This window comes from Harpia harpyja, chromosome 3 (assembly GCF_026419915.1).
Source record: "Harpia harpyja isolate bHarHar1 chromosome 3, bHarHar1 primary haplotype, whole genome shotgun sequence".
NCBI classification, from domain to species: domain Eukaryota; kingdom Metazoa; phylum Chordata; class Aves; order Accipitriformes; family Accipitridae; genus Harpia; species Harpia harpyja.
The window spans coordinates 45,279,309-45,293,919 of record NC_068942.1 but is presented as its reverse complement, the minus strand read 5'-3'; the positions used below and the strand labels follow the sequence as shown (position 1 = coordinate 45,293,919).

General features: G+C 40.0%; 1 protein-coding gene across 11 annotated transcripts in view; it reads left to right on the top strand.

Annotated features, from left to right (window-relative positions):
• RAD51B (RAD51 paralog B) overlaps positions 1–14,611 on the top strand; it is a 489,201-nt gene that overhangs the window by 222,144 nt on the left and 252,446 nt on the right. For all 11 annotated transcript variants that reach the window (XM_052782386.1, XM_052782383.1, XM_052782387.1 and 8 more), the window contains exon 8: positions 13,447–13,543. In XM_052782386.1, coding sequence (XP_052638346.1) covers positions 13,447–13,543 — 97 coding nt within the window. The remainder of the gene's footprint in view (positions 1–13,446; positions 13,544–14,611) is intronic.

Below are 14,611 nucleotides of genomic sequence, written 5' to 3'. Positions count from 1 at the left end.
GATGCAAAGCATCCGTCTAAACATGAAAAGAGTTTTTACCAAGATTCGGATATAATTGAGCAATTATCTTTAACCTGTCACATACTCTGCTCTGCTACTGCACCTTGCTTTGAAGTCCAAGCATCTTGCTCTGAATTATTTTTATCTTTGTTTTAGTAACTCTACAAATACATCCTGTTATTCCCTGAGAAAGTCTCTGCTGGGCCACTGTTCCACCTGCAGAATGTCAATCCCAGCATGTAGCATCTATTAGCTCCTACCCTCCTGCTCCATGCCTAGATCTGAAGATGCACTTCCAGCCTGACCTGAACCAGCTTATTGCTTTTTCACTCCTGATTTCCCACAATGTTTGCTAATACACCTCAATCCTATCCAGAAACAGTTTTCTAATCTCCATGTATCTCACTCCTCACTGAAGAAGCTGTTCCAGTCATGGGGCTGCAGAAAGCCTACTGGCACACATCTGTTCTCCTGACTAAAGCATAATTTGCTACTCTTCAGTTTTTCTCTAAATTCAATTAATGAAATTCATTCCTAACATTGCTATCTTTGCAATTTATTACTGAACTCCACAGTGGAGGCTCAGTTGTGGTTTCTTGAGAAAGACTTTGGATAAAGCAGTTATGATGGAGTCCAAGGAAAATGCATGATCCTGTGAATTTTAGTAGCAAGTCTAGGAGAGGATATAAAAAAATTGCTAGCTGCAGTGAACAATTAATCTAGAGCTGCTTCAGAATTTCATTTGGTTGTCCAGAAGACGTTAGCTGTTTTTCTCTGCTGCCTGTATATGTATTTTGTAGGATGCACAGCAAATCTCAAAAGATTTGACCCAACTGTGTTCACTTGGGTTAATCTGAATGAGGTGCAAAAATTATTTAGCTCTGTTAAGTTTAATTCTTAAAGAGCAGATGCTTTCTAATTGTGAAATACCTGAAATCTTGTACCAATCCCAAGGTGTTCCTGAAGTTTAATATCACCGAAAGTGCCACAGCCTGTTTTTATTCATCTGACATCAGCTCAACATTTCTGTAGTTCTAGTAACAGTTGTAAATATAATGGTGTACCCAAATAGCTGAATAAATAACTTTTTTTTTTTTTTGTAATTTTTGCAAATATTTACGTAAAAACTGAGGTACCAACAACAAAGAACAGTAATACTGGTAGACCCAATGTCCTTTACAGTGGAACCAGTAGAGCCATTCTTGGTGATCACCAACTTCCCAAACAAATTGATACCAAATTTTAAAAAGAAAAGGAACACCTTTGGGTTTGAATTGATTTGCTTTTGCAGGAGTTTCACTGTTATCAGTCTCCTAGTTTGATTTGTCTTAGTATTGGGAAAAGGTTTGCCAAAACAACCCTGCAGAACTGATCCTCCCTGCAACACAGAAGAGAAGACATGCTTCTACAGTGCTGCCTTGTGCACGTATTTAAGCAGTGACCTTGAGGACAGGGTTGTTATCCCAAGAGGTGAGAAATTAGCTTGAGTATAGTTTCATGGGTCCGTGATTTTGTTTGGACAATCTCAAATACTATTTTTCTGTATTAGGAAAAGCCAAAGGGAGATGTGTCATGCTGCGGTCTCAGCACAAAAATGATTCCTTGCATTTTTCTGAGTTCATTTTCCATCTCGAGTCCTAACTTTTAAAGAGGTTTCTAATGATTCATATTTCCAAGGGAAGTGCACTCCAATTGAAGCGAGTTAGGTAGGTAAATAGAAATCTGTCGTTTTAAAATGTGACAAATGCCAATTTTATTGGGGAAATACTGACTAACTATATTTCCTAGTGAAAGGATTTAGAAGTAGGATACAGAGGCAGAGACAATGCCACTGAAATTCCAGAATATCTTGAGCCACAAAATTATTTATTTTTTTCCCCGAAATATTGAAGAGAAGAAACTTGGCTGAGTTATGTCCCCTCCCCTCTTCTTCCCTCTGGGTAATATCAGATCAGACATGTTTGGAAAACAATCATGCACACATGTATATTTTTTTTTCTGTTTTATTATGGACTATTTATCTGTAACTTGTAGACAATTTTTTTAATGTGCTTTTGTGGAAGAAGCACTTAGGAGAATCTAACTACTGAGTAGGAAGCCTTCCTAAAATGCTATAGCAGTTTTCAAAAAGTGCTCATAAAACTTCATAACACAGTGCACCATCGTGCATTTTGTATAGGTTGCCTTTTTTTTTTTTGTTAGGAAAATTTGCTTCAGAATATCTTAGTTTATAAAAATGTATTGAACACATAAGTGGAAGGATGTTGAAGTTTAAAGCTCTTACTGTCCAACTTTGCAGGTATAGGAGACAGACAAAATATACCCAAGCAATTTTCCTTTGCATAAAAATATTGCACTGTATTAGAGGTATGTTGATATATTACAAATCTCAAAAGCTAGATGGTAAAGCTTCCACTTCCGGTCTGATCAGACTAAAAGATGTTGACTATTAAAACAGTCACTGGTACAGCAGAAAAATACTACCCAGCATTCAGACTGGTGTGCTTAGCTCTACCTAGTTTATTTTGTATGTTTGTTGCATTTTAAGGAAGGCTGAAGCTACTGATGGTTTTGAAATATTATAAATATTTCTGGTAGAAATAGGTTACTGGCTAAATTGCAGGTTAGGCTGAAAAGCGTGCAAATGCAATTCAGTATATGAAAATGTCTAAAATGTAATGTTAATATATACCTACAGCTTGTAGTACATATAATTTGCAGCTGTTCATTTTCACTTGTTTTTCATACATTTTTGAGCCCTGGGTCACAGGGAAGTGAAACTGATGGTGACTTCAGAGGCTGTTTGTTTCAGCAGCTGGGTGTTTTGTTTTCTGGATGATTTCTACTCTTTTTTACAGCCATTGCAGCTATAGATGATGATAAATGAATTTTGTTCATGAGAATACTTTGAAATCACCAGGGGCACGGTGTTCAGTAAATGGGCCTTAGTTGCACTAAATAATGCTGTCAGTGCCTAGTTTGTTCCTGCTTTCTTAATAGCCTTCTCATTTTGTAAAAATTATTGGTATATTGGTTTGATTGTCAGGCTTCTGTGCAATATCAGTTACTACCCTAATACTCTACAGACCTGTTAAATTGCCTTGGGCAAATTGGGGGGATGGGGCTATATATTCAAATTGCCTGTTACCTTGTACACAAAATCTATGACTGTTATACACACTGAAATAAAGCTACATGATTATCTAAGGATAGCCAATACAGATAAATATAAAAACCCCATCTGTGTCTGAAATGTGTTCAGTGAGAGGCAGCAGCTACTGTAACACAGCAAGAAAAGAAAACTTCTCTAACAAGCATTGTGTAAAGCATGCCATGATCTCTAACATCACTGTAGGCTAGAAAAGATAGAGGATGATAGAGTATGCTGAGTATAAAACAATGTAAGCCATGCAATGCCGTCTGGTGGTGGCGTTAGTAGTTACCCACCTATAAAGGTTAAATGAAAAGACAAGGGGGAGCAAATATTCCTGCAGTCCTCTCTTGCCAGCCTAAAAAGTAAACAGAAAGGCTCCAGTGCTGCAGGGCAGGCAAGGAAGTATGGTTTGCAGGGGAACTGAACAGCAAAGCGTTGATGGGATTTCTAGCACATCCTAAAACTGCTTTCTGCTGCTTCCACGAGGCACCGAGGAGTAGTCTGAACTAACACTGTCCTCCCTCTAAAAATGTTGGCATAGGGTCATGATGTGGGATAAGGTGGAGCTAGGGAGAGTGTTTTAAAAACCGTTCAGCAAAGTTTTAAATTACAGTAGCCCATTGAGCTGTTCCAGTTTGCATCCAAGACCCAGCGGGTCTCCTGTGACCCACTGCCTTGAAGCCCTGAAGGAATTAATTGGAAGGAATCTGAGGAATTAATGGAATTAATGACATTGAGATTGAGCTGTGCCTTATATGCTATACTTCTCCAGACCTGCATGTGTATATTACTATAAATGGTCTTTCTGACAGGCTTGTCAAAACATCAAAATCAAATAAAAACGCTGGTACACTAATTATCAGCTTGAAATAGGCCATGAGCCCTAAATAGGCCTTTGTTAGGAGTATTTCATTAGCTTAGTTCATATTCCTATTTAGTTGTTAGGAAAAAACTAAATATGGACAGGTGTAGAAAAACCAAATAAAATAAACCCCAAATATAGAAAGAATTATTAATATATAATTTGCTGGATAGATATTAGATTGTCCTGAGGTGTCTTAGAGTGCTCAGGTGAGTATGAGCCCTTCCAACTCTGTTCTTGAAATCAGGGTAGTGAAGATTTGTAGTAGCTTTAGTCAGTTTGCTTAGTGTCTGAGCATCTGTCTCTACCATCGGGGTAACAATACATTTATTCCATCAGAAGGTAGTGAGATTTAATGTCACAGAGTTTGTGTAGGTCTGGGTAAATTTGAAGTGCTGGGTGGAGCAGGGTAGGTGCATGGCAGAAGGTCTGAACTCGGCGAACGAAAGGAAGGAGCCTTCAGTCTGCTTTCTGATCTGCTAATGAAAGCTAAGAAGTGCCAATAAACTAAACTAGGTTTTTCATTGAGAAAAAAGTAAGCATAAATTATGACTTCCTTGCAGTCCTATTAAAGAGTAGGAGACGTACTCAGCTCGCCTTTCAGCCTGGAGCATGCTGCAGCAGAACTGAAGTTCTGTACTACTTTGCTGATGTTCCAGACAACCCAGTTTCTTCCCCATCCTTCAAAACCAAACAAATTAAACCAACTAAAAGCCCTGTTGCTGAGAACAGCAAGCAAGCTAAGAGCGAACTGTGAGTTCATGATTTTACTTTATTTATTCTTTTACAAGACTATTTGGCATTCATTGGAAAACTCCCTTTTAAGCGGTGGTGTTTGCCGCTTTGAGAGTGCAGCAGGTTTTGGCTGTAAAAGTTACCTGTGCATTACAGTGATTTCTTGCAAGCTACTCCGCATTGGCTCAGCCAGTATCAGACCAGTCTCTTACTGTGGTACATCACTAGATACACACAGGAGTAAGCTCAATTCAGAAAGCCATAGTTATGCAGAGGCTGGAGGGGAGGGTGGAGGAGAGGGAAGGTCTGCTGGAAGCTAACCTGGAGCTCTGGGCGACTGGCAGGGTATGAAGGCGGGTGGCAATCCCTCTGGGGGGGTGTCTTACGCACATCTCTGCAAACAGGTCTGTGCAGGCTGCTGGATGTGAAGGCCTTCCAGGCACACAAACCATTCTCACCGAGCAGCACAGCACGAGGGTGTTGTGGCGTGGATTTTGAAGGTTACATTTGTGTTGGCCGCGTTCCTTGCTCACAGAGGATGAGAGGCTAAAGACCTCAGGCTATTGCTGGGTAGTAGCCATTTCAACTTGAAGACATGTAGCTGCCTGAGAACAGCATGCTTTTGTTTTGTTTTGTTTCTTTTTTTCTTCTGGTGGAAGTTTTATTAATTCATTGTGATTATTTTTAAGCAGTTGGCAGAGATGTGAATAGACACTTTGCTTTTCCAGAAGGCTTATGGAATGGAATTGCATAACTTTGTACTTTTCCTATGCAAAGCAGAATAAATTGGATGTAAATACAGTGGCTAGTCTCTGAAAGATTCCTTGGTTTCTTCCGACTCCTATTTATACCCAGTAAAATCCAGTGACTACAAAATGACCTCTGCTGCTATGAATTGCCTCACTGAGGGAGGAAAGAGGAGAAGCTTGGGTAGAGATACCGTAGGAAAGCAGGAGCTGGAAGTCCTGTTCTAGGAGCTCTAGTAAGGTTGCAACTAGCAGCAATGTGTCCTGAGCAACAGGTCTCTAATCTTTTAAAAGGTGCTTGTGAGCCTTCCAGAAAATCAGTACTTTCTTGTTTCTGTGCTGTTAGGCTGTTTAATTGCCCTTTTTTTTTTCCCCGGATGTGATGAAAATAGGTACAGATGAAATTCCTCTGAGGCAAGGCCAACAGTTGTTGCTAGATTGCTTTTAAGATTAGGAAGTGTTTCTCAATAGATTTCCAGTGGTTTGTGTGTATATATCTGTTATTCAGGGAATTATGCCAAATTCTGGTGACGTTGGTTGAAATGTGAATTCTAACAGCTCTTGACACAGAGGCCTCTTCTTTGCCTTCAGTCAGGGTTGCTGCTGTGCCTTTGTGTCTGAAAATATCCATCTGCTTCCCTCTAACATAAGCGTCACCATTACAGCCTATGCCTCTGTCATGTATAAACGAGATGGCTGTAACGGGTACTTTTTCTTCCAGCTGATCTGGATTAGCAGCAGTTGTTAAATGTGGGCACTTGTCTATTGCTTATGCCTCCAGTGAAGGAGCTTCGTGCTGTCTTGGTTAGCTACAACCATTTTAGTACAACACGTAAAATTACTTTTAATTATCTTTGTTGGTTAGGCCTTGATTAAACACCAGAAGTGGTGTTTGACTTTGAACATGGGAATTTCATTTATTATAAGGCTTTTTCTTGTGATGGCTGGGCTCTGTAGAGTACTTGACATTATTTTCATTCTTCCCCACAGAAACCCAAGCTGCTGGGGCCGGTGGCCACTCAGCTTGGGAGTATGTGACACCTCTGGGATGAGTACTGGGTGGGTGTGGTGATTTGCTTGGATTCGAGATGATAAACTGTTGGGTTTTCTCTTCTGTATTTGGTTTGTATAAGCCAAAATAGTTTACATTTTCTAAGAATGAAGATATGTGTATATATTTAATCTCCTATCATAGTAATAGTTGTGATATAAATATGTTTTGTTTGGCCCTGGAGCTCAGAACTGTCTCAATTGTGCAGAGGCTTTTCACTGGAGAAGCCTGCTCTCCTGCGAGGTATGCCTCTACAGAGCATCGCTGCAGTGGCCGGCTTTGGGTGCCCAGTAGCTGTGGGCACTTAAAATTCTCTCTTCAAAACTGTTATTTTATTTAGGAGCTCTCAGTATTGCAGTTCAGACTTTCCCTTTTTCTGTCTGTAACTCCCTGATTTCACTGAAAATGCTCAGTTTTAAAGAAGTTGTCTTTCATGTGAATATTAGGTACAAGTTCTGCTGAGGTTTTTGACAACTTTTGACAGCTTTTGTGGCAAATGGCTACTGATGCTGAAGAAAATCTCCCTGAAGAAACAGGAGTTGAAGAAAAAGCTAATTCAGTGCGTAGTTTAGATGAAGATTGTATATACCCTATTACTATGACAGATGGTGGTAATTCAGGGTTTTTCCTTGAGCAGACCGATGCCAGTGTCGAAGAGCTGTAACAGGTTCCCAAGGAGAAGGCTGCGGTTCTCACAGCTGTTTGAAGCATGCTGTTTCACCCCAGTTTTCTCACTGTTCCCTTTTTCTGTTTCCAGGATTGCTGCCTGCCCCATCTGGCTTTGTGGTATCGCTTGGTGCCCTTTCCTTTTGCTAGTGCCTTGACAATAGTCACCATTGTTTCGACCCATCACTGACCGCTTGAATGCTTCATTAAAAGCTCTGTGCTTCTGGGAAACGGTGAGGTGTCTTCTCAGAGACCGGTATGAAGAATGGCTGGGGATCAGTAGAACTTCTTTTCCTTCTCCTCTGGCATGCTGAGTCAGCATCCCAGCCCTGCTGACTGTCACTTGTACTTGGTGCTCTCTAGTGACACTGCTTGAGTACAGTGAAAACCACAAAATACGTGGACTAATAAGGGTGGAGTAATTTGGAATTATTGCAAGTGTCCTTGTGCTTGCTCTCCCAGCTCTATAGGAAGCCTTTAATAAGAGTTTTCCTAAATAGCATTGCATGCAAAATGGGGGATTCTGCTCCGTTCATTTAACAAACAGCTGTTTCATGAGAGAGTGGGGTTTTTTCACCTCTTGGTACATTTCAGAAGACTTCATACCTTTGCTGGTTACTGATTGATAGTTGTGTGCTGAGGTCCCTTTAATTTTGCAATAAACTAACAAGGAGGCTGAGACCACAAGTTTACAGAAAATGACTTATTTACTCAACTAGATTTACAAGGATGACAAAGTCAGATTTAGTAGTTTCAGTGTGGTCCTAGGAAGGGCAGGAGTACTTGAAAAATTGTACTGTATAAATAACCAAACAAAAAATAGTTTGCTTATTCTTCTGTGTAAAGCAGTCATATTACAGTTCTTAGGCCAATTCTCTTCCAGGACCTGCAGGGGCTTTCCGCATATGCAGGAACTGTGCTATTCCCAACAAATAGGGGTTTGGGGAGTTTAGGCACCTTAAATAAGTATTTTTACTTTTCTAATGTGCTTCCAGAAAACTGGCATCTGCTGAAGTCACATCAGTGGAAGGAGATTCTATTTTCACAACAACATGTAAAGATTTCAAGAGAATATAAAACAGTGGTGTTGACTTCTGGATTAAGATTAGATTTAGCCATGACCTAGAACATGTCTAGAACATGAACACTATTTTCCTCAAGAATTTCTTGTTTCCATTGTTTTCCAGGTATCAACACCTATAAAAATTGGGGAAGGGATCAGAAGAGTAGGCATTTTTTTTAAGGTGTCTAAAATTAGGAGCTTCAAAATGTGTTCCCACTGTCTCCTTGTGTTTATCTCCAGGTTTTCTAACTGTAAGGAAAAGGATTCTTCTTGCTGGATATAACACTTCTCATGGTTAGGAGGGGTTATTTTACAATCTAAGGTGGCTATGGTGAAGTAAAAATCTTCCTAAGACTGGGAAATTGTGTGGTCAGTCAATTGTGTAGTATTTTAAGTAGTAGACTTTTTCCCAGAAATTATTTTGAAATTTGAATCTGAGTGAATTGCTAGACTGTTTGTAATTCTGTTGGAATTGGAAGGCTGAGGACTGTAAATTTTCACTTGTTAAATAGCTAGCTTAACCAGTTGCAGGTGAATAGGCTTAAAGGTTAAAGGCAATGGTTCACTGAACTCCATAGGAGATTGCGTGGGGCAAGTTACCAGTGTTGCTGAGCTGTCTAGCTGACCTTTTCATCTTTTTTTTCCTCTTAGCAGTGGAGGGTGTTTTCCATTCATGCATAGTCACTGGCCGAAGAAGCACTACACTCTTCAGTCATCACAAGATAGAAACAGAAAGCAATAATACAACCTCCTTACCTATTGTGCATGTGAGGACACAGTTGTGTGTGGAGATGTGTAATATTTTTTGTGACTCTTAGTGCCTTAGTGGTAATGAAAATACCTCTGGTAACGAAAATATTTTGTTCCATTAGTTGCTGGTGGAAATAGGACCTCCTCTTAAAATACCGGGTATTTTATAAAATATGGTGTGTTTTAAAATACTATGTATTTTAATATGATAACATTAAAATATCATGTAGCAACATTCTCACTGTTGAGTGTTCTGCTAGGAGATTATTAATGAACTCATGATTGGCATTGAAACTCTTAAGTGGAAGCTATGCTTGGCTGGTAATGATGTCCAGTATCTGACAAAAGGAACCACAACAGAGGCATTTTTCCTTACCTACTTAGACTGAGGACTTGGCAGGTCTCCTGTACTAAACAGGGTAAATCTAATCTGTACTTTAATGGCAAATCTCCAGTGAAAAGTTGAGGAAGTGTTATTGCTAATTCAGTGCAAGGCACTCTTTCTAGTAAGTCTGCTTGGACTTGTGACCCCAGCCTGTTTCCAGGCACTGTTTAGCAGTGAGAGGTGGTTTCTTTCAAGTGTGGCACCTAGCAGACCAAAAGGAGATACTCTAACCTTCTTCTTCATAATGTTGGTGATTTGTAACATATGGAATCATTAAGATCAGAACTAGCATTATATTCTGTGCATGCACATATGAATCAATGTGTGAGACTCAGCTGATTCTGTCCGTGCACAAATGTGGTTACTCATCAGAAAGTAACACAGCTGTTTCACTCCACACCTCCTTTGTCTACCTGTATATTCTCTGCAAATCACACTCAGGCTTAACTGTTCCCTCAGACACCTGTTTGCAACCCTCTGAATATATTGAACCATTTCAAATGATAGCAGAATGGAGTGTAAGCATGTCTTTCAGGTTGGTGAAGGAGACTTTAGGGAGAAATTAATATATTCTTTAGATGTGACACTGGAATCAAGTGGTATCAACATTCAGGGCTTCAAGTTGAATGTCTGTAGGATTGGGGACTGCTGAAAACATAGGGTCTTGCTTGAATGGCACTATTCACTGCCAAAGTATTTGTGACCAAAGTTTTATCTAGAAGAAGTAAAAGAAATCTTAGCACTTTCCAGTAAGGGCATGCGATTGAAGTTTCAAAGATAGATGTATGTATTCAGAGGAGTTCTCTAAATCTGAGTGCCTTAACTTTTTTCTTTGGAACTGGAGCTGAGTAAGGGCCAGCTTTTTTCCTTTGTTAGCAACCCGTTGCTTGTTTGAGCTAGTGAGAGTCTGGAGCACTCTGCACACCTGCAGAGTGAGGTTCAAACTGTATTGTGGTAGGTGCACAAAGATGAATATTGGTTGTTTGATAATAGAAGTACGTATACCCAGTGGAAGAATTTTGCAGTAAGTGAAGCTGCAGAAGTGTGACGGGGAATTTGATGTCAAATTTAGTGCTTAGCTAACAGCCTCTTGGCTTGTACTTGTGGGAGAACCAAATCTGTGTTGTCTCTGCAGGCTTGCAGAAATGAAGAATAATTTTCAGTTAATTCCAAAATAAGCATTCTGTACATGCATATGGCTTCGTCTCAGAGGAAGTGTGCTTATTCAAGATAGTATTTAAACGTGTATTTAAGCAAATGTTTAACTATCGGTGAAGTCATGGAACTAAGAATACACTTAATTCCCATCCTCAGAGCAAGCCAGAGAGGAACATTTATTTGGGTAGGACTCTGTGTTTTTAAACTGACTTTTTAAACAGTGTAACAGTGTGCCTAGGATATTGTTAGTATTGAACAGTTATTGAAGGACACATCAGAAACTGGAATCTAAGTACAGAGACGTAGCTTGAGTTAAACATAAAGGGTGAAGAAGATTTACAGTCCTATAGCAGACAGTGCTGTGGAGTTCCTGGTTAAAGAGGAGGCCAAAAAAGCTGAAAGATTAAAAAAATGCAGTTGCATTATTCTTGTTGTTCATTTTTTTCATTTTTGAAGCCTTTAAAGTTAGTTTCCTTTGAAGGAGAGCAATATGAAATATGGTGTGCTTAGGTCTTTTTTTCATTAAAAAAGATCCTTAAGCACGGTAGCTTTTCTTTAAAATGTGGTGTATAAATAATAAAACACGTGATGGCACAGTAGAAAGATTATCTTGGCACAGGTCTGGGACAACTGCATTGCTTACAGAGCATTTGACCCTTCTGAATAATGTGATCATTGGAAAAGTGTGCCAATGAAAACTTCATACCCCACCAGTACATGTGGGTTTGTAAGTTTGTTAGTGTGTTCTGTTTCAGCACATTTTCTAGTACTGGATCGAGGAAAAGATTCAGTGTTGTGCCATATTGTTGGTGTATCTTATGCCTGATTGCCAGAAGAGCCTCAATGGACAAGTGAGGCTGTGGGTTTTGTGACACAGTGAAAACAAAGTGAAAACAGTGTTAAGAAGGAAAGGTCTTGCATCCTGTTCGTTATCCCTCCTGACTCTTGGCTGCCCACTCCTTTCATTTGCCTTGAACCAGTTTTGATGTTCATCCTATCACAAAGATGAACTCGCTCACTAAAATGGAAGATAAGTATCCTGGCAAGAAGAAAGGAAACAGTGACTTTTTTCTTCTTTGTTATTAAATTGAATCTTACCTTGTAATCTGATGAACAGGACAGTCAGCAGTGGCTGCAAGGGGTTGTGTGTGCCAGGCCCATTCCTGTCTGCTTTTGGGCGCTTATAGGTGCACGCAGCAGCTCTGGGGGAAACAGCAGAGGGGCTTGATGCATTTCTTGTATGTTTGCTGTTGGCAGTATTGCAAGTTGTACCTTAAGAACCTTAGCCTAGGTGTAAGACCAAACAAGGCTGTTAACTACCATGTCTGTGTTCACTGCCGTGGTCATAAAATGCCTAGTCCCAAAAGGTGCAACTGATGGTTAAGCTGGGCAGGGTGGTGGTAGCCAGCTGAAGTTTGTCCAGAGCTTGTAGTCAGTAGCAGAAGAGCGTTAGGGACATCACTATGGGGCTCTGAAGGTCTTGAAGTCCTGTTGAGTAGATGAAGATTTGACTCAAAAACTTTTCAATTTACTCCTGTTGATACAGTCTGTAAAGCTCTCAGGCACCACCGTGCCTGTTTACAATCACAGAGATGGGTGGGCTGACGTGAGCAGGAGGAAGAGCTGTGGTCTTGGTGAAGGTCTCAGACTCCATCACATTGTTGGTACCTCACGTCATGCTGCCTGAAGAAGACGTGATGCCCTGCAGCACCACCACTGCGATTATGACTCTGTGATCTGATACAGCTTATGTGGGATCTTGAAATAGAAAATGGAGTGTCACATCATACTACTGAAAAGTGTTAGAAAGCAGGAGGAAGCCATGATCAGAGGGAGGGAGGAGCAGTGAAGGGAAGAGCAGAGAAATTCCTCTTCCTTTTAGCAATGGCAAGCTATTAATTTATTCCAGTAGCATCATGAAACCGCATCCAAAGAGTACCGTGTAGCATTCCTTTCTCCCTTCCTCCTGTGTCAAATACAGCTGAAGACAGGCCATTAATTTCAAAGAGAGTTTGTTTGGAGTGGACTTTGTTCTCAGTGCAAGTAGAAGGATAATTTTGGTTCTTTAAAAAAAAAAAAGTAATTTCTGAAGTTTTTGTCAGTCTGCGTCGTAGAGACCAATTGTAATTGCGGAAACTGCAACTGCTTAAAGATCCAAAGCATTAGGAGATAACTGTGTTTATACCTATGCTTTTCTCACTATGGTGTTGGCAGTGTTTGCCTTAATGCTTTCTGTTATTAGAAAAAAGTACATTTCAAAGGTGCAAGAAACTGTTCATCTCTTGCAAGCAAGACCATTGCTCATGCTGTCAGACGAGAGCACTGTGTGGGTACTACAGTCTGTTGTTTATCAGAATCTTGTGATCCTGAAAAACACTGAAAAATCCTCTTGTGTAGAGATAGCCCTGTAAAATGTAGTACTCTTGTGCTTCAGATCGATGGGCACCTTTCTCCATGACACTGTGTTTCAGCCAAAGGAAGAAGGTGTGTAAGTTGTGTGGAAATTACTAGGAAAACAGATTTCCTGTTTGCCTATGAAGAAAAAGATACTTTTTGTAGGGAGCATCAAATTGTTCATTGAAGAATGAAGCTCTTCAGAAGAGTAGTTTCGTTTTAGGTGGCTGTATGTATCAACATACTGTTGTTTAGTAGTTTGTCTGTTTAACAATATCGTTTTTCCTGCACTTCTTGTGATTATCTCTTTCAGTTTCTGCCCGTAGTTCAGAATTTTCTGAGTGTTGAATCTGCTGAAGGTCAGAGTAGAGGGTTGCCTGGACGCTGTGCCTGGAGGATTCCAGTCCTTGCCTGGTCTGCTCTCTTCCTTCCAGTAGCTATAAAAATTCATTTCCCTTCCCCCTCTCCCTGTCTGTTTGCAGGTTATCTTGACGAATCAGATTACCACATCGTTGAGCAATGGCTCCGCGATCCAGGCAGACCTGGTGTCTCCAGCTGATGATTTGTCCCTGTCTGAAGGTAAGAGATCCCTTCTATCAGAACTGAAACTCTACACTGACACAAATCCACATTGTAATTTGCAGTCTTCTCTTGATATACTGGGGTCTTTGAGAGTCGGGTTATCAAGCCTAACATAAAACAGTCAGGGGCCAAAATTATTTTTCGGTTTCTTTGAAAATCCATGTATAAAAAAAGAAAGTAAATGTATTAGCTCAATACTAATTGAGTATTAGAACATGTCAGAGCTGTTCTAATGTTCTAATGGCTGCGAATGAATTTCGAAGCCATGTTCAGTTCTATGACATGTTCCTCAGCATTGTACTTCCATTCACATGGAATTTTAGAGCATTATTTAGAGCATTATTTTCTCAGTCTTCTGAAGCTGCTGCTAGAGTTAATACACAGGCTAGACTACACATTTGATCTTATCTAATGATTATCAGTAATTCCAAAGAGAAACAGGAAAATGAAGGAGAGCAAATACTCTGTCCTGTCCCTTGCATTATGCTTGTCTGGTTTCCAAGTACAGTGCCTCAAACTGCAGCTTTCAATATTGTGTGAATGTAATATGAGGTTTTGTGTGATGTAATATACTACTTTACATCTTCATGTTTCTTTTTTCTGCACAGAATTAGAGACAAGCACACATTTTTGGGGTAATAGCGAGGACTTACTGTGCTAAGAAAAAAAAGATAGTTCTGAATCAAGGTTTGCAAAGTAATATAATAATTTCAGCTTTTCCCACTTGCAAATAATAGAGAACCCTCAGTCAGGGACAGATGCAGAGAAGTTTGCTATTCAGAGTTCAGTTCATGCATAGACCTAAATGTATGATGTTAAGCAATGCTCATCTTCCCTGCAAAGGCATGATAATTACATGTAGACTTCCCACTTTGTATGATATGGGTATTACTCCTCTTTCTCTCCTTGTTGCACTTTCTGGTGGTTCTGATCAGCTTATCTTTGTTCTGGTTGATGACAAGCAGCCCTCTCAAGCTTGTCTGACTTAACACAAGAACAGCTTGGTGGCAAAACCAGCGAAGCAGTGGTTAAAACTGACATTATTTCTGCAACTCATTTCAATGG